This window comes from Tympanuchus pallidicinctus, unplaced genomic scaffold, assembly GCF_026119805.1.
Source record: "Tympanuchus pallidicinctus isolate F22 unplaced genomic scaffold, pur_lepc_1.0 scaffold2, whole genome shotgun sequence".
Classification (NCBI taxonomy): domain Eukaryota; kingdom Metazoa; phylum Chordata; class Aves; order Galliformes; family Phasianidae; genus Tympanuchus; species Tympanuchus pallidicinctus.
Window position 1 is genome coordinate 42,046,732 of NW_026294721.1, and position 21,033 is coordinate 42,067,764.

General features: G+C 41.5%; 1 protein-coding gene across 11 annotated transcripts in view; it reads right to left on the reverse strand.

The window, feature by feature from the left end:
• ADGRL3 (adhesion G protein-coupled receptor L3) overlaps positions 1 to 21,033 on the reverse strand; it is a 488,842-nt gene that overhangs the window by 248,580 nt on the left and 219,229 nt on the right. For all 11 annotated transcript variants that reach the window (XM_052682231.1, XM_052682224.1, XM_052682227.1 and 8 more), the window contains exon 4: positions 13,849 to 14,062. In XM_052682231.1, the coding sequence (XP_052538191.1) occupies positions 13,849 to 14,062 (214 nt within the window). The remainder of the gene's footprint in view (positions 1 to 13,848; positions 14,063 to 21,033) is intronic.

Here is a 21,033-nt window from a genome sequence, read left to right on the forward strand (position 1 = left end):
CAGTGCTTTCCATCCTGCTCTGCTGCCCTGATTACTTTTCATGCCATCTCAAATTATTCAGAGCCTCAATGAAGCATGACCACTTACTCAAAGCTGAACTGAAACGACAGCAATGGCCCCCACCTCAAGCCATTCAGTACTTCATAGTGCAGCCCAACACCAGGACTACAAAGGTAGATTTATCTACTGCTGCTGGCCATATATGGCCACATGTATGATCCAGCAAAACTCAATGCTCCTGCCTCCCTAGGTGCTGGAAAGATCAAAGGGAGCAAATGCTGTCACAAAACAAAAGCCTTGTAAAATATTCATGCGATTGTGCACCAGCTGGCCATGCAACTAATATCCTCTTCTCCAGCTGTATGTCATACCCACCAAGATAGAGATTGCCTGTATCATGCCAAATCTGGACGCAAAGATAGCCTACCTGTCCAATTTTCATTATAAGATTGGTAACAGGAAATTGCTGAAAATGGAAACTGACCTCCCTGGCACGTACAGAGCTAAACCTGCAGAATGCATTTGCTGTTGCAGCAGTACAAGGGCTGTATTGAACAGTGTAGCTCCTCAGTGTTATCAAATCAAAGTGCTCTAACTACAGCTGGCAAAGTGCAGCTCACCTAAAGCAGTTCAGGAGAAGCTTCCACATTGTCTAATGAAACTCCCTGCAACCACATTAAAAATATATAAGGATTAATCAGAAACTTGCAACACTTTCAAAGGAAACATGATCATCACCCGGGAGCAAAAGGACTCTCAGAAGCTCCCAGCAAGAAAGAAGAAATCTAGCAGATGTAAAGACTGGAGAACATCGAAAACATTAAAGAAAGAGTTACAGTTTTCTCCAAGCCTGATAATAAGATAATAACAAAAAGCTTGGATAAGATTAAAAACTTTAAGCTGTTTAAACCCAAAGGATAAATTCTTGAGTATGTTATGAAGCCAACTCCTGTGAACCCCACTTGCAAACCACAGTCTTGTACAACATAGGCAAAACAAGGATATATCGTCACCGTATCAATTTGTAGATTATTAGTCAGAAAAGTTTGGAGGCGGTGAGCTGAAAGTCATGACACCTGTGTGTGATGTTACGACAGCAGTTTTTCAGCATTGCATGTGATGAAGCAGCACAAGTTTCACAGACTTCTAGGGCACCTTTCTTGTTTCACGGTTTGGACAAAAAACAGATGACCAGCAAATCACTGAAAGGTATCCAATATAGAACAATCTGGATTTGCCAGCATGCTGCAGCACCCTGAGGGTCTTCTGAATGTTGACACCAGTTTTAATTCTCCTCTAAAAAGACACATGCTGCTTCTGCTTTCCTTCCTGACTTCTAAACAGTTCTACTCTTTGTAGAAGGGAAAGGCTGTCATTTGCTATTTTTCTGTGCAAACGCTGCTGTATTTTTTTTTTTTAATATGTACATTCCTCTATACATATATGCAATCATACTGGAAGTCTTTATATAAATATATTTAAAACATCATATTGCATACAATCTATTTTGGCAACAGCCATCTGGAAAAGAAAAAAGCAGAGAAGAAATAATTAAATGCAACCAAACTAGATTTTGTATACTTTCGTCATCCCAGAGAAAGAAAAATGACTCCCTACGCCGTAAGAAAATTTGCCACTTCTGCACCAACAGTTTTATCCATATTGAGACATCCAGGATACACTGTATGGCAGGAAAATTCAGCAGAAGACCAGCTTGTATATAGGTATGCTTCTAACTGTGACTGAGGGGAGGACTAGACTTTAATTACTGGGACAAAGGACATAATTCTGCTCCTCCTTATAATTTTGAGAGATTTCAATCACTCAAAATCTTTTATTTTGCTGTGTGATCAAAGCCCCTCAGCATCATTTTGCTTTGCTTAAGTCCTCCCCTGAACCAGTTCAGGGTAACCAACAGCAGACAATGGCTACCCCCACATGCAGATATCTCAAAGATTACTCAGCATTTACCTGAGGACCTTATGCTCAGGATTAAACACTCCAGACATTTTTGTTGCCAATGTTAAGCATGCCTTTAAATTAGCACTGCAGCTATTGCTGCTTTGTTCCACTTCTAGCTGGGCAACACAGCTGTGACCAAAGCCCTACCTCAGATCCTATAGATTGCCTCCTTCCCATAACACCCCTAATAAAATTTGTGATATTCTAAAAGCGACAGGCTTTTGATTTCACATTCTTCTTACACAGTTGCCTTATTCCTGCTGAAATAGTCGAATGAAATTATGCATGGAAACTGCTAAGAATTTTCTTCTTCATGAAAGAAAAAAACGGCCTGCATGCTCAGAATTTAAACCAGGACCAGAAGGGCCCTAATTTTATGTAGGTGTTATCAATATGGTACACATTTGACAGACACGCAGCACTTGCCAAACTTGACGGTATCCCCCTGAGAGAAGGGAATTAAGATGCAACCTTGGATCAAAATGGACTACGCAGTCAGGACTTCCCAAACCAACACTGAGGAAATGAAATTCATGGTGGAAAGGTTCAGTTCCTAAAATGCAAGGAGACACTGGAAGAAACTAACGTGATTAAGAAACACGAATTAATTCTTTTATGCAGAAGAGCCCCAAAACCCAGACTTGGCAGGAATGGTCCACAGAATCACTTATTTATTCATTCACTTTAGTGGCTATGCTCTATTTTGTGAATTATTCCTGATAATTCAAGCGGACACATAAAAATGAACTCACTTTGCACATATTTTAATACATATTCTTGAGTCTCAAAAGTAAAGCCTTTTCACTACATAATGGTTTCCAAGTGTGCATATCTGTGTACATCTCTGAAGATGACAGCTGAAAAAGGGTGCATTTGTTTTTAATCACTTAATTATACTTTTTCCCCTCAGTGCATTAATTTAGCAATTAAAAGATGCTGCTCTCACTGAAGGGTGAGAAGACAGAGCCTCTCGGAGCCCCGATTTTTGGCACCACCTCACTCCCGCTTCATGCTTGAGGCTGCTTCTCCTCTGACTGATTCTTAATTTGAATGAGATTTCACCGAAGACTGTATCAGAACTGCAGCAAGCTAATCTTATTAAACCATACGAGTTTAACAACTCAGAGCTTGACGTCAGGCAGGCTGTTTCCAAATTGGTGTACTTAAAATCCAAATTAGATCATGAGTGAAATATTAAAAGGCAGTAGAGCCACTTAAGAGTGAACTTCCATTTCCAAAAGAAATTTCTGGACAGCGAGAAGTCGGGACTCATGCCAGTTCAGTGGGAGTAAGGCTCCTGGCTGCAATGGGTGCTTTAAAATGGTTTAACTCTTAGAATGGAAGCTACTGAGAAAGATTGTTAAGACATAAAGGAGTTCACTTCCTATTCCTAACACCAGCACAAACACACACATCCTTCCAAATGTTGTCTTACTACAAGACTCCTGAGAAAATACACCTTAGGGGCACACCATGGGCAAGAACTTCAGTTTCACTTCAGCCACTGCTGGGTATAGAAGGCTGCAGAGACTGAAAAAGAGGAAAGTGCCAACAGCAGGATGCAGCCCACCCAGGGCCTGCAAAGCCGCTCACAAGGTTCGTGAAGAAATGAGTGGCTGCCTGGTCACCCCTAGGTCTCCTCAGCCTTCAGGTACTCAGACAGCTGACCCATCAGATACCACTGCTGCTTGGATGCCACTAGACAATGAAAATTAAGTTTGCAGAGCTTGCAGGGAACTCTTTTACCTCTGCACTGGCTTCGGACAGCTCCTCATACACACGGCTTTACACAAGCACCCAACTGTTTGCTGGATTCCAGTCCGACACAACCAGCATTAGTTTTCAATGTTAGGTGCCTGGCTTTAACTCTTTACATCTGGCTACAAGTGCAGCTAATCAACTGAAATCGATTTTCCAGAGCTCAGTCTAATCCACTGCATTGAAGGTGACCTATTCTCTTTGCGTACACGTAGTTGGAGTTTGTGGGTATTTTTGTTGAGGTGAATATTAGATGCCTGTGTTCAGCTGTCTGCAACCTTGTCAGTAATTGAGAAGGGTGGCAAGAACTTGTGACACAGACACATTTTGGAGGGATCTCAGAATATTTCTTCCCTGCTCCTGCAAATACTAGCAGAGAAAAGTCCAGCACTTGCTTTTGTACAACCACCCATGGGAAGATTGCTCCTTGGATTAGCTTGAGTGTGCTTCCCAGTCCACCAACATCCCTGCCAGCAGCACAGTGCTTTTATCTGAATATCTCAGACTCCAGACACCTGCAGCAAGCACTGGTTTCCCTGTACTAACCAATCTAATGGTTGCTTTTAAATTTTACTCCAGTATTTGAACTGAGGTCTAGAGGTGTTTGTTTTGTTTCAGTTAGTTGGTTCCCATTCTCACTTATCAATGCTAGCTTGGCACCACTGTCATGGCTTAATTGAAACAATCTGTTCCAAGCGACCAAAGAGCTAACCATTTGTCATGGCCAGAACAAGTATTGTGGAGAGAGACATAATTTTATTTCTGGGATTTGTAATATGGAGTCAAATGGGACATTCTGTGTAATTCAAAGCTACCTCGGGAAAGGGAGGGAGGAAGCAGACTTTCCAAAGAGGCCCCTCCCTCTGTCCTTTAAGTTGCAATTAAAAATAAAGAAAACCGTCATCATCTGACTACACATCACAGGGGACAATAAGTAAAAAGAGCGCAGATAATAAAAATAACATTTTGCCTTTAGATAGGTGGATGATGCAGCCTGAACTGGAACGCTGTGTACAGTACAGCTCATCTTGTCTCACACTTGGCATTGCAGACTTAAAGGGCATTCAGAGATAAACAACGGCAACCTTCACACACTCATAACAAAACCCCGAACAACTCCTGTAAGGAGAAGGATGTGAGAGATCACAACTTTCTCCTTTGGAAAACTGATACATAAGAAGCAGTGTGACACATACATAGAAGCTAATGAATGGAAAATAAAAAGTTGGCTTGGATCCCTCTGCCTTCACAGGCATGAGGACATGACATGAGTGGGACGATGATGATATTAAAATCTGACAAAAAGCAATCTTTTTTTTCACACAATCAGTTGTTATCCTGCTGGACTTCAAGCTCCTGGAAGTTAAGACCAAAGATTTAATGAGATTCAGAAAAGGTCTGGACATTTATACAGACATCAAGAATATCCAGCAATTACAGTTAATGCTAACAAAGAAAACCTAGACAGAAGATGAAAAGGTCTTGGGCACTGAGGTTAGAGCTCTAGTCTAATGACAAGGGATCGGGATGAAAGCAGTGGGTGGCAAAGACCTGCCCTGCCCACAGAGCAATACAGCATCCTGCCCCAAGAAAGCAGAACTTGGCCTTGCAGGATAGGGCAGCAGGGCAGAGCAGCAACCGCAGGGGAAAACTTTCCGTTCTGGCATATTTGCTTCCAGCCAGCTCTAAATCCCCCCCTTCTACCCTCGCATTAGTTTTATAGCTCTGTACATTTCTCTAGCCCATAACTCCATCTTCCATTCCTCACCGTGTCTCTGCAATAAAGTTCTTCCTTCTTTGTCACCAGTCCTACACTGAGTAAAAGCACATAATATACTGCCTACTACCAACTGCAACACTTGGTAACAGACTGAATGCTGTGGCCGTAATTCAGTCCGGAGGCTCTACTACTGCCCATAAACTACGTGCTGTCTCCCAGTTTACGATGTCAGCAGGACTCCAGCTGAATTAAGGCTTCTACTGTATATAACTGACACCAGTGCATTATCTTATGCATAATGCATCGAAGATGGCTCCAATCATAAATCCCACAGCCTGCTCTTCTTTTCCATCACAGATGCGGCGTGGCACCTCATACGCTCTGCTTACTGATACATAAAAATCCTTCTGCTGAATCATAAAGGCAGCAAAACCTTTTCTTGGGTCACTGCTTCCAATAAAAGCCTTTCATTCCCTCTTTTCCCCAAAGAGATTGAAATAAACTTCAGTTCATCCCACTAGCAAAACTCACACTTAAATTTCAGAACCATGCTGAACTGGTGATTCAGGGACCAGACCATATTTCTGACACCAGCAAGTGAGGGATCTCTTCTTAACACCCATCTTTTGCCTGTGTAGTTTCTCATCATCATGCAGCATCTGGAAGCCCAGGTAAACACACTGAAGCTGCAAAAGCATTTGGGATCAGCAGAGTGATCATAGAAGATGTAAAGCCACGTGGTGGCTGCCAAACTGCTGGTGTGTGAAGATGAGAGTGAGGTCTGCAGAAAGCATCTGTAGTCCTGCAGAAGTCAAGAAATCCCAGGCATACACATACAGTGAGTGAGGTATTACTGGTTTCACACATCTGAGAATGGGATAGAGAATTAAAGCTCCCAACAGTCAATATACAACACAGCCAATACATCATCAAATAAAAGCTGAATCCTAAACTGGCAATCTGTTCTGTATAAACTCAATTTTGACCTCAGGAATAAACTAAATGAGCTCTTTTGTACCAAAATAATAATAATAATTAAACACAACCCCCTCTTTACTCCCCAACACACACAGCCCCCCTTCACCACCAAAAAAAGAAACCATGAAAACCAAAACAACATATATCACCAAGCAAATCAAAATCTGATATTGATATAGGTGCATTACTTGAAAGTCATCTTACCTCACAGTCATTTAGCCATTATTTCTAGACAGAAGGCTAAATGGAAAAGGAACACTCATACACTTTTCTACTCAAAATCATTTCTTTGCTATTTTAAGAAAGTGTAAGTTCATTTTGCCTGAATAAACCTTACACAATGTTGTGCAATGCTCTAAATCTATTTAATCTTTCTGACAAAAAGATCAAGCATTTGAACGCCAACCCCTGTGACAGCTTCATAAGGCCATCACATTGAGGAAGGCTGAACAGAAAGCTGAGCAGAGCATCTCCATGCTCATCATCTCAGTGACTTAGGGAGCGTGCAGCAGGTGCCACAGTCAGGATACAAACATCTGAATTCAGATTTTGCATTCAGGGCATTTCAGATAATGGTACAAAATCTATTTCACGGAATACAAAATTTGTTTTAGCAGTAGCAGAGAAAAGTATGTGAGGGCCTAAAGCAGCAGCATATTGCATCACCCTCCTTGCAGGGACAAAAAGGTTTTTTGTGTGCTCGTACCCACCTCCTGCAACGTGGTAATGAATGCAATACACGTTTCAACTGGCAGACTCCACTGTCAGCAACATCTCCATCTCTGCTCAACAGTTCCTCCTTGGGTGCAAATTAGTAGCTGTTCTCAACAAGCCTCAAATGTTTAGAAAAAATAGATGACAGGAGTACATTTCACATAGGTCTTCTCCCACTGGCAAAAGGTACCTGCAGATACCAGGAGTTAGCCAGTCCTCCTTTCCGACAGGCTGGAGCTGGCCATTTTCAAACCAGCAAGGTAAAGGATGGAATAACTACTGTGGATTTCCTTGCATGGCTTCCAGCACCTCATGCACGTAGCAGTTCTGAGGCCACTTCACAACATGACTTATCCAAGAGATCATCCCATGTCTGCTACTTGTTGCTAAGGCCAGTGGAAGGTGGGAGGAACAATCAGAAAATAAAAAAGATGGCAAACTGAAACAGTCTTGCAAGACAGCAAAAACAAATTCTTCCCGCTTCCAGAAGGAAGCAACTGATAAGTTTATTCAGAGAAAAGTGGCTTCTGGCCAGCGCTGCCAGAAATAGGTATACGCAGAACCTTTTTTGAAGAGACTGCAGAGGGAGAACACCTACAGCCCACCACCCACTCCACACACATGCCCAGGGCTTGGGGATGGCTGGGTCAGGGGAGAGCCAGCAAGCTGAGTTCTACATAGAGTAAACCACAGAATGACAGCAGAAGGAGGAAGCAAAGCCAATTCAGAGCTTTCCTTCCAGCTTGCACACCTCAAAGAGGCCTTTTTTGGCCACAGAGACTGCCAGCCACCTGCTGCTTTCTCAGCCTGAGCTAGATTTCCCCAAATGGAAGCACATTTGGTTTTAACAGTGACCAAAACTCAGCAGCCGCTGCGGAACACAACCACCTACTTATTTATTTATTTTTAAAGTGGGGTGTTTTATAGCTGGCCATGGCTACCGATTGGTATCTGGGGAAGCCAAGAGCATTACTTTTGATCTACAGAGCCTTCCACAGTTTGGAACCTTATTACCTTCAGAAACTACTACCTTCTCTTCATCTGTTTCCATGGCAGCTGTAATCAGCCGAGATGCTGGGGCTGACAAACCCTGATTTAATGGGGTACCAGGGCAATTCCAGGGGGCTGTCGTTTTCAGAATTTACTCCTGCTTGGTCTGACAGCATTTTCAGGAAAGGAAGAGGTAGGATAAATTAAGACTGTACAGGCTGGGAAGTAGCGATCTTTTTTAGAGTGATTCAACAGTTCAGTGCACACTGTTCCACTGGCACTTGATTTTTTTTTTTTTCCTCTTAGTAATGGTGTACGTGCCCTTGTCCCAGGGTCATGGTGCAGATGAGATTAGTAGACTTTGCTTCGTTTTAATCTATCTGTCTGCACAGCAAGAAAATAGATTGCTTAACCAAGGTTTGTTTTCTAGGATTTAAAGCAGAATCATCCGGGGAATGTGAGCTCCAGTATTTCCTGTTCATTTCTGCTGGTTACAGGAGCCACTGTTTAACCGAAACATTAATATTTCTCCATATTGATGCTTTTCATATCGTGATCTCAAAGCGCCAGACTTGTGTTTCCCAGAAAGAAAAGCCTAGCTTCCCACTGCAGTATCTCAGTTCTTCAGAAATGCACTTCCCAAGCCATCTGCACGACACCAAATTTAGAAAAATGAGTAGTATCTTGGCAGTCTTCACAAAATATACTCAGGATGCAGGGGAAAGCGGAGGGGTTCCTATCAAATGGGGCGCCTGGTATCTGATTCAGAGGTGACGACAATGTCTAAGCAGGGTGCTGTTTTCTGAGAAATATGCCATTAATTTTTTAGGGCATGACACAAGTGTGCTACAATTCAAGTGAAGGCTGCTTGCTCAGTCCTACCTATGGCCTTATAATTACAGCACAAGGCAGAACCTCCAGGTCTGAGGCTCTCCTCGTTTCACATATCTTCTCCACATTCAACAGAACAAGCTACTTTACATAAAAGATTCCAGGAGAACAACCCCAAATTGGTATGATCAAAACCGGCAGACACTTTAAGAATGATTAACGTGAATTACCCTATCTGTAAAATACAGGTAACCCAGCCTCTTTATTTCCTGACACAAGAGCAGATCTCACTAGCATTTGAGATGTCTTGGAAATCACAGGTGCTGATAGCATCAATAACAGCATGCTAGGAGATGCAATATTATTTCAATAATAATGACACTCATTTCAGACTCCTGCATTTTTCAGGTCATCAACCAAAAACATTAACAAAACACAGCCCTTCAGGATGAAAAATCTTTGCAATGTGATACAAGCTGTTTCATACAGTTTTCTTTCTCTGCTCCACCCTGTACAAAAGGCCTGCCAGCATTCTTCCAGCTATCAGGGAAATTATACATGTTCCTCCTTACATACAAGATTACATACAGGAATCAGGCCATTGGATAGAGCCTAGCAACACTCTTATGTTCTTAATATAACTGATTATTATTATTATATTATTATTTTAAGGTCTTGACTTACAGGCTTCTTCAACGATGCCAACACCAAAACCCCAGGGACCAACCACGCAGATCAGACCTGAACCTAAAAGAAACTAGTTCGAGTACCCAACAGCATGCCCAGCTACAAGAAATTCTCTCTTCTGCTCAGCCAGCAGAGGAAATGAACAAAATGCAATCCCAAGATCCTGTTCCACATCAAAGTACATTGGTGGAAGGCAAAATGAGCCCAGTGCTTCCTTCAGGAGAGAAGAGGGGAGAGGAGACAAACAGTTTTCAGTCAGCATCTCTAAGCATGAAGTGCCAGCATTGGCATGGAAGAGTTCTGCAGCAGCACTCTGCTTGGACAAAAGGCAGGATCTGTGCAAATTGGGCAAAGACTTGGGCAAGCAATCCCCTTTGCATGCAGAACACTCTGAGTTTCCGAGAGATACAAGAGAGCTTCCCAGCAAGAGCTTTCCATATTTTCTACCTTCACAATTTTGAAAAGTCAGAAGGAATTTTGCTTTGATTTTGAGTACAGATGTTAAGACCTGTGAACATTTCTCCCCTGGCTGTTCCGTTCCACCTGCTGGTTTTGTCTCATTATTCCCTCTTTCCTCTCCTTCCTCCAACTTAAGACCAACAGATAATTGCCGGGGTAGAGAAGGATTCTTTTGCTCCTCGTAACTGGAAAGCAAAAGAAAGCCTTTATCTTGTCTTTAAGGCAAAAACTGCCGTTGTTTTGTGTGCATATATGTCTGCATACTCAGACTTTCTTCTTTATTCCAACATTCAAGGCTAAAACCTACAGGAAAGGATAATAAGCTCAGTAAAATGGTGTGTTTCAAATTATAAAGTTACAAACAAAGGTGGTATCAACAGTGTGTGCTTCTGAGAACATACACGCAAGCCTGATCCGTCCATCATCTTTGGTCCATCAGCTTTAACCCAGAAAGTACACGGGCAGATCTTTGTTCAACAAAACACTCTAGCATGTGCCTAAAAAGAAGCACCTGCTGGCATACATGTCTGAATCAAGGAGGCAGATGAATGCTTAAATTCCTTGCCTTGAATTGATACCTTCTACTTGTGTGCTAGCAGATGATCACCTCCACCAACCGCAATGAAACCACCAGCGTGCACATAGAGACACAGCATTTGTGTGTTGTTTTGTTGTTGTTGTTGTTTGTTTGTTTTTTAACAGAGCAAATAGCAGTGTTAACATTTATAAACACACAAAGACAATTCTCATGGAAATGGGAGTTTGCTTTTCGCAATTGTTTGAGGAGAACTCAGGCTGCTTAAATGGATGATATGTTAATTTTGTGGCACAGTTGCTCAAGGGCGGACATGGTGAAGTCTCCCACAGCACAGTACTTTCAGCTTACAGTGGGTAGGGTTAAAATTTAATTGTTTGTTGCAGCCCTCAAAAAGACATTTCTCCAAAGTAAACGTGCTATGAAGTACATTTCTCCCTAATTATATTAGAAAAATCTTCAATCCATAAAGCACTCTTTCTGAGCTTTTATGGGCAGCTGCTGCTCTAATGCTGCAAGGAAGAGCCAGCAAGTTTGAAAACAAAACAGGCCACAAAGATTTAATTTCCTATAAAACAAGCTGTTTAAACTTTCTTTACTTACAGCAGTGCTCTGAAGATTTTAGAGATTTTTCAGGGCAACACTTGCAGTGAAAACTCCTTGTGTCCTAACCATTCAGGGGGCTCCACAAACACACCATCAGATTTATGCCTTTCCCTTTCAAAATAACCCCATGTACTCGTCTGCAAAATTAATTTAAATAAACATACAGAAGAAAGGAGCATGCCAGCTCAATTTTGGGAGGAGGGGGTGGTCCTTGGGGGAGCAAGTCACTAATATCTGCCATAAATCTGCCCACTCGCAGCCTTGGCTCACATACTAACATCTCTGTCTCTCTGACATGCTTCTCTCCCCACCTTTCAGTCTCCCCCTCGCCGCAGCCATGCCATAATGCATATAAGTTGGCTGTACAGCGTTGCTGATCAAAAACTGCTAGCAGTTAGACAACTTATTACAAAGACTACAAGGGAACTGTATTTATGAACGTGAAAATTAATCAATGCATAATAAGCAAGCACTGTGCATACAGTCTTTCTTTCCATATGCAGACAGCTCCGATTACCATGCAGGTTACACTGCCACGAGCAGCTGCTTCCACCACTCCACGGCACGAGCAAAGAGACAAGCTTATTGTAGTAAAACCTGCATTCATCTGCAAAACCGCCCAAATACTGCTGAACTGATTAATTGTGCAGGTAGAGGCTTTCAGAAGAAAATGCCATCGTTAGTGCCACAATGCCTCCGCTGTCAGGATTTTCCTTTTACGCTACTGTTTTCAGATGCTCAGCTATAAGGCGGCATCTGAGCTGTGAACCGGTAGGCTGGTTGGCTGGTTTGCATCTTAAGAAAGCATTTCATTTTAATAGTTTTATTTTTAATTTTTATTCAACTCTTTGAATTGAGGGAGATTAAAAGAGAAAGGAGAAATGGCATAAGAATGCAAAGTGGAGTATTTTCTCTCTTCTTAACCTGCCTTTTAACCAGAATCAGGTCATATTTACCTTCAAGAAACTCAGAAGTACCCAAATTAATAACATGATTGCACACTTCATGAAAATTGATCATCAAATAGCTTAAGCAAAAAGAGCTATCACCCTTTCCTGAGGCTCCTCACTGACACACAGAATCAAGCATGGATTTTAATATTCAGTCAGTAGGGATTCCCATTTCCCTGACAAGATACCTCCCCCTTAGTGACCATCCTCCATAGTAATCCCTCTCTGCTCAGATGGGAAAAGAGATGCTCTGCCCTAGAGAAGTGCTTCCCTGCTAACTCTCTGCAAAGCAGTTCAAGCCTGCAGTGACAGCATGAGAAGCTGAGTAACCAACGTGAATTTTCATCACACAGCATGATTACGTGCCCTCTCTGACCAAGAGGCTAATGTTTATTGCAGTCTTGCTACACCTGGGAACTGACCAGGAGATTGCAGAGCTCTGCAGATGGCTAGGAAGGTAGCGTCTGGAGGATGCTACCACATATATAAAAAAATATTAATACATTGTAATGGCCCACAAAGGGGATGACATGGTTTTATTCTGCCGATGTGGAGAGGATTAAGGGTTTCTGCTTGAAGCCACTTAAAACTCGAACAGGAGAATTACAGTAATTCCACTAAAACCATGCTGAATCCAAGGGACTGGATGATGTCACGTTGTTACCCTCACACTTATTTTGAAAAAGCAACCAGCATAACCCCACAAAAATGACTTCACGCAGCTAGGCAGGCAGGTCCGAGTTATAGAAGTGCCAAGGGGAGCGAGCTTATACAAGCCTTTTTCAGCAACTCAGAATCTAAACTTTTGACATGGAACAATTCTGAAGGGACCTCAAAAATATCCATTAGCATGTCAAATACAAATGAAATCTACACTTTCTTTTCTGCTGCTTACACTACTCCATTTTTAGGGCAAAGAGTCTTACAGCAAACAATAGCAACATACTCCATTAAAATCCTATACAGCTTTAGCCATTAGGTCACCACGCAAATACTGTTGCCGTGTCTTCAAATAGCAACGTTTTGCCTATGTAGATACTATTATTAATATCCTAAAACACTCCTTTATATTACTATTTAATTAATAGTAAAACGTACCAAGTAATTATTCATGTATAGTTATATTAAGAGAAACATACTGAATGTGATTAAATGTCAAGAGCTGTGACTTACAAATCCTTCCCACATCAATTCTTATGCCAAAAAATATCTGGAAAAATTCAGCAACAGTTAAAGTCATTCCAGAACAAGGATTCCTATAGGTTAGAATAATCTGTTCAGCTCTGGCTCTGGTTTTCTGTATAAGCAGAGCATCAAAGAAAGAAAGTGCATTTTGAGAAAGGCTTCATTTATATATTCACATAAAGAACAGTGATATTTAGGTATTTCAGAGGTAAAACTGAGACTCAGCGGGTATCAAGATAGCTGATTAGCAGAACTTATTGCAAATGTTATTTATATTGTGTGATCCTAGCCCACTCTGGTAAATCACAGTTTATCAATGACAGCTGTAATTCCGTGCACATACATAGAGACTAAGTACCTACATTTTCTCATGCAGAATACAAACAAACTGATGTGTACATACCAGATTAAAAAAACAAACAAACAACAACAACAAACTACAGCTAGCAAACAAAGAATATTAAATACTATACCTTTGAGTCATAATCTTATAGGCATCTGGCAGATAACAGCGGATATTCTCCATCTGAGCAGGATCAGAGTCACAGATTTTATCGTCAGTCCTCCCATAGTTGGCACTTTCAATCATGATAACATCTGTTCCCGGGCAGCGAAGCTCTATGGGGTAACTCTCACAGGACAGTTCCCTTCGGACCACAGCCATGGGGACCGGGGCACGGCTGAAAGCTGCAAGGATTAACACAGAAACATAGTAAACATTTACTATTCCACAATGAGACAAGGATTAAAAGCAGAATGATTTTAGCAGCAGTTTTTATCCATGTGCCACATACTGAGATCTACTTCAGTATCCTTCAGATAGGGCCTGCTGAAAAAAAGCCTGGAGAAACTGCTTCTCTACTCAGCTGCTTGATTTTCTCATCACTAAAACAGCAAATGATCCCTTTTGTAAAGGGCTGTAGAAATCCCCTATCTATAGAGGTAAATAGCAACTACAGTGTTATTACTTTTGCTCTCCATGTGAAAAGCTAGGTGACTATGATCTGTAAAATTATAGCCCTGTATTGTAGCTGATCAGCCAGGAGAAACTTTCCACCAGTGAGGCATCCAAGCACCGGGATCCCACCTGCTCAGTGTGACTGCATGTAATGACATCTGCATTGCCCCTAGTCCTTAGGAAACACATGCCTAATGCCTTTCACCACAGTCTGCAGTGTGCCAGTGGCGGGCCTGTGTGTTCTGGCAACCATCCTGAAGTTTGGGCCCTGAAGTGATATTTTTCATGGAAATGCCAGTATGTGTGAAACTCAGTGATTAAAGTTTCAGTCTCGGCTTTGCTTTGGATCTGTCTGAATGTTTGAGACTGCCACATACTTGTGAAGTTCATTCAAACAGCCTTCAGAAATCTTACTTGTTTTAAAAGAAATGTTGGCTACAGGTTGCTAATTAGAGAAGAAATATGCTTTGAGGTACCTTGAAAACAAAGCCCAAAGAATTAGCAAGCAAACTCGCATGACAAGAAGAAATAACACTTCCCATCTCCGCAGTCTCTTTGATCTGAAGATCACCAACATCCTAACATGAATACAAAAACCCACCAAATACCTATTGTGGAGTAGCTACATGTTGTTGCTCTTGTTTGAGCCATAGAAGGGTTATGTGGCTTCAGAAGATCTCACAGGAAACCCACAGTGACACTAGGAGCCAACTATTTGTTTTCCAGCCGAGTGTATTGGCCACAAACTGAAATAAAAGCCAACTATGCTTCCTAATTCCTTGAGGATAAAAAACCCACAAAGGTTTCCAGCTGTAGGGACTATATGCTATTTTGGCTTGATCCTGTACTACGCTTCTTCCAATCACAAAACTCTGCATCACATATAAGCCTGTATTTAATGGCCACAGAATAGTCAAGAGGAAGGCATAACCCTGACTGTAACAGACCCAGGTGCCATCCAACACTAAACATCCTCAAACAACTCAACTGCACCTCAACCCTATTACAAAAACTCCACAACACACTCCCAAAAGAAAAAATCCTTCCCATGCACAGCTGTCTTTTTCCATCAAACTTCCACATGGTGCACACACTCCATATTTCCTCATGGAAAAAGCGCACACTGATGTTCCTCTGTATACCCCTTAGCAGTATCAAGGCTGCCTCTGTCTGTCTGTCTGCAGGCAGCAATCCAACACATTACATTAACTTCTGTACAGCATTCTATTATTGTCAATCGTCTCATTTAGATACGCATTACAGGACAGAGAAACATTTCCATTTCTGTAAATTTGCAGGGATAACCCAGTGATGTGCTAGGGTTGTGGACTAACTGCCAAGCTCCTGAGACAGACATGCATTTATTCTTCAATAATAGCTTCTCCAATTACCATAGCTTTAGGGTTTGTATCCTGTAAGATCTGCTTCTTCCCTGCGATTAGACTAACAGTTTTGCCCTAGTCATACATCTGTTTTGCACCATACATCTGTTCAACGCAGTGAACTCTTCATGCAACCAGACTCTCTTGTTTCAGAAAGAGGGCAAGAGAACAAACACAAGCCCTCAGGATGCAATACCTCATCTTTGCCCTTATGTTCCCAAATAGCTATGAGATGCTCAGAAAAAGAATAGGACATGTAGGTATAGACAAGATTTGAACAAAGAAAAAAGCCCAACAAAAAGTCAGAGTTGGCAAAGCCCAGGAATTTTAGTCAGACATTCAAATAACACAATGAAGTTTCAGGTCTGCTGGAAAGGATCTGTTTGTAAAAACCTTTAGCAGCCCCCTGCTATGTGAAACATTGGGCTTGATGGCAGCGGGGAAAAGTTTTATTTTCCTCTATTAGCTTCAGTGTTCACAGGCCCATCGCTGACCAGAAAATTTCAGATGTGATGTTGGTTTTGGAAAGGGCTGCAGAGAGCTCATTTTTCGAGAGTCTTCTGTACTAAACCTGGCAGATTGGCAGTATAGGAGACAGGTGGTTTCTAGCAGTTTTTGGCAGAATGCTGAAGCCAAGTGCACTCCCTCCTACTGCCATGTGCTTAGATGACTCTCATCAATTGCCAAAAAAATGGCAAAATGAGGTCTATACAGTCAAGATTAGCTGTCTGGGGCTATGCTCTGGTCAGTTTCTTGGGTAATTTGGATACTTTTCTCCAGTAGAACAACTGTCATTTATACTTTATGCAAAAGAAAAGGTTGGAAAACAGCCGCTTGCTTCAATGTTTGGATTGTGGATGTGTCTACAGACTACAGTAACTGCAAAGATAGATGCTAAAAATGTTTTTACTTTTGCAGTTGTTGCTATACAAAACAAAACTCAAACCTCTGACCCATATGCTTCAGAAAATACATTTTTGCTGCGAATTCCTATGCATTTTTTCTATAACTGTTCTATATTATCAAGGCAGGTAAACACTGAACATGATGCCTGAGGAAAACCCCACTTAAAAGTCACAGAAATTAACTGTCTGGGAATTAACTTGTTCAAATCTGGTGTATTTGTCAACAGAAATCCTGTAAATACACAGCTAATCTTAATTCTCATGTTTCGTGGAAATAGGACATTACAAGTTGCAACTAGAAATATGGTTTTATTAAAATAGAAGTTTATCTGAGAATGAAGACAACATCCTAATCACACAGCAAGTCTATCAATAATGAAGATGCAGTACTTCAGGCTTCCAGTGGAGGATATTACAGTTAATATGAAAATACAGAGGTTAATAAATGCTGTTACATATGTTTCTGCGCCAGATGTGAGAGGATATTTTGCATATTCTATATGTACTTGAGACTTTATGGCATTGATCTACTGAAAAAGCACGAATAACAATCCCAAGTGAAGTATCTCACAGAATCACAGAATGGCCCAGGTTGCGAGGGACCTCAAGGATCATGAATCTCCAATCCCCTTGCCACAGGCAGAGCCACGAATCTCCACATTTAATACCAGACCAGGCTGCCCAGCACCCCCTCAACCTGGCCTTGTGACAAAAACAAAACAAAACAAAAAAACCCCTCTTGCATTCTATTTCCCATTACAGAACGCCTGAACTGATGATAACATTTCTGGATGTGATTCACTCTGTACTAGAATTCACCCTTTTGGTTCTCACAGTCATTCAGTCACTTGCCATCAGAAGGACAGCTTTCACTTACAGACACTTCACTGTGGTATCATGGAGTCAACAGTTATTTCTTGGACCTATGGCATAAAATAAGTGTGACACCCTGGACAAACTGTTTGGATCAAAAATTAGAAATAACTGAACAGTATAAAACATTATAATAGGAGAAAGCAATGGCGTGTGTTTTCCATCCTGCCACCCTCCATCAGTTGAGCTGCTCCTATCCTATCCTAATACCTCCAATAAACACTCCCAAAAGACATTAGAGGTTGGCTGTTTATCTCCTTCACGAACACATTTCGACACTGTACCCCTATACGATAATCTCACTTTATCATTTTTACTGGTTTTCCTGTGAGGAGTAAACTATTACTATTTTTTGCTTCTTGCTAAGAAATAAGATAGAGAAAAGCTCATCTGTGAAATACACAGCACAATTGTATTAGTTCATTAATACACTTCTCTCTCCTTTGAGCAGCTCCCTATCTTCGCAGTCTCTCACTGAGCTCCTTATTTAATCTCCTAAATAAGTGACCTAATTGTTGGCTGGAAATCAAGAAGAGCTGACGGCTGCCCACTACTTTGGAAAGCAGGTGCCTTTCTGCAGTATCCTATGTGCAGATATATATCTAAATAAGGGCAGCTGAACCTAAAAATTTTGAAAAACACTCTTTTTAACATTTAAACATGTGCCAACTCAATCTTTGCAAGCGTGGCCATTCACTGGAAAACTCCACTCCAGTGCTTATAAAAGGTAAAGTCAGATCAGAAGAAGAAACAGCCACAGAGAGCCACAGGATTTTATCTGGGCAATTTAGAACTTCTTTGTCTTTACTAATTTCATGAGCTTGAGAATTAAGTCATCAAAATCTTGTGCTTCTTTCACTCTTGCTTTTGACCTCAGAACATAATTGCCTCTTGTCATGCCTGCAGGGCATGGGCTTGCAGTTATCACTGTATGCTTAATCAAAATGCTGAAATAGCCTTTAAATTACCAGTCCCCTTGGCTGCCAGAGACTTGTTGAGCTTTGTTACATTTGGAAGCATGATGGTAGTAGGTGCACATTTAAAAGAAAACTTAGGTATTATATGCATTTTTCCCAAAGAAATGTTTTTCTGGCTCAGAATTTTCAGAGTGAAATTTAAGTGCATATTTAAGTGCTGCAAAACAAAAAGCTGTAAATGTAGAGATAATTATTTTTACAAGCACTGTGCAGGATTTGGTCTGCCTAGCAAAACACCTGACTTACTGCTCCCAAAGGCAAACACAGCATGCCAGGGGAAAAGGTTTCCTACTGGTTTGGAGAAATGCCTCTGTGTCTGTAATTTCACAGTACTTAATATTCCCACCATTCATCTTGATTCTGCAGAAATAAATACATATAAAACTACCTCTGGAATGTGTACAGACCGAACCCATTCAAGTCAATAGGCCTTATATGACTGTCACCCCCTAAAGAGAAGCACACTCTTAAGTGTTCTTCTAAATCAGGGTGCCACTTTTCCTATTAAGACATAAAGCAGCATTACTGCATTCATTTGCAGCATGCAAACACAGCTCACTATTTCTTCTCTTCCTTAATCCAAATTACATCTGGCCTCTGATCTCAAGAACAATATTAGTAGCAAACAAAAACTCAGGTTGAGATAGTGACAACAAACATTTCTCCCACTAATACTGTGTTCATTCCTCTAATCTTTTCATGCTCACAAATATTAGTTTAATTCTGACAAGCTTAAAAATACTGGTTGCTCTAAAGTTCTTGGAAAACTTGTGCTTGGAATACAAACACAGAAATATTGTTCGCTTTCTCTCACTTTTTCTATGTCCAGTGACAACAAATTCAACAGCAAAGAGCTCTGCATCTTTTCTACAGGGATATGGTAAGACAGCCTTTCTTCCACTCCCAGCCTACAGGGGGTTAAAGGTGCATCCTACAGACAAAGGCTGGTGCCAACTCATCGCAGCAAATGCTTCCAACATCCATTTCCAGCTTCTCTAGGGAGGAAGACTGAGTGCAGACAGTGTGGCCAAATGGTTGGAGACATTGACTGTGCAAGGCTGGAGCCTGACAGCGCTGGTCTCCACTCTTAGCCCCCCACTCTTTGTTGACTGCTGTCCAGTTTCTAAAAATGGGAAAACTACCTGAAATCCTCCATTAAGTACTTCAGTATCAGCTAGAAAAATGAAGGGGAGAACTGGATATAATCCCCAGAAGGTGAAGAATGTAGCTTCAGTCTGTGTTTCCATATACATATCAAATATCCCCAGGCTATTTGGGCCTTTCTTATTTCATAGAAGATATCAAGAACAGTTTATGACTTTCCTTTGTGCTTCTTTACCAGAAGTAGCGCCAACCCACCACCCGGCAAACAGTCCTTGCAAACTGCAAAAGCAAACCCTCGGCAGTGGAATGCAGTATACTAAATTAACAAAAGGAAAATGCAGTATTGTAGAACAATCCAGCAAAGATAGGCAAGTTAAAAAAAAAAAAAAAAAACACACATGCAAAAAAACAACTCCTTCCCCATATCTTCTATGTGGCATTTCAGGTCAAATATCTCATGGTTCCATAATTTATTTAATCTACCTTTACTGTAACATTCACGTGGCATCGCTAGAGATTTGCTCCCAGGTTATACGAGTGAAATTACAGCAGGTGTTTGGCAGCAAGTTTACATTTGGCATGCTCCCCCATGATGCAGAGGGGACACAGGAGAAAGGTGTAGTAAACATTTCTACATGGGCTGCCAAAAACAAAGAGTGCAACTTCCAGAGCAATGCAGCCAAGGATATTGACAGGAGCACGATGAAAACTTGGCTAAGCCCAAACGGCCTTTGTCCCCAGGCACCAGTAGGTGCCCTTCATTTTCTCGGGAGCCCTGCCTGTATTCCTAGGTGCCCCAAGAGTCAGAATAGCCAGGACAGGCAGAATTTCTACTACCCGTGGACAGCAGCCTGAGAGCTAAGCACCAGACAAGATATATCCTGGGTTACTTCTGCTCATACTTCATGTCACTGACTGTCCTCATCTCCTCTCTCTACTGGGCTCAACTGGTAAATACTCTGCTTCTCCCCCTGACTTTCCCACACCTTAGTTCAGGCAGAAGCTGTTCTAAAAATGAAAAATTTGCACACATTGGGCAAAGAGGAATGGCGGAAGATCAGCACAAAGAGAAAAGAACTGTGAAGTGGATGAACTTGCAAGTGGGTGACATCTCAATAGCAGGCTAGGAATGAGGAGACAACAAAGGATGGATGTTCAAAAAGGAAAATTGCTGGCCATGCTGTGCATCATTACGAAGCATGATGAGGAAATCAGGTTAGGTGATGGAAAGCAAGATCACAGTCACCACTTGGCAACTACACTGTGCTTCAGCTGATGATCCTTTGCCCAAACTGGTGTTCACCGGGCCTCTTCATGAGGCAGGTCAGCTCAGCATCATCAAGATATTAAACCAGCATTTAAATTAAAAAAAAAAAAAAAAAAAAGTTTACTGTCAGGTTATAGAATGTATCAGCTCACCAAAGGTTAGCTAAGGCCATAGAAAGGAATCAAAACATTT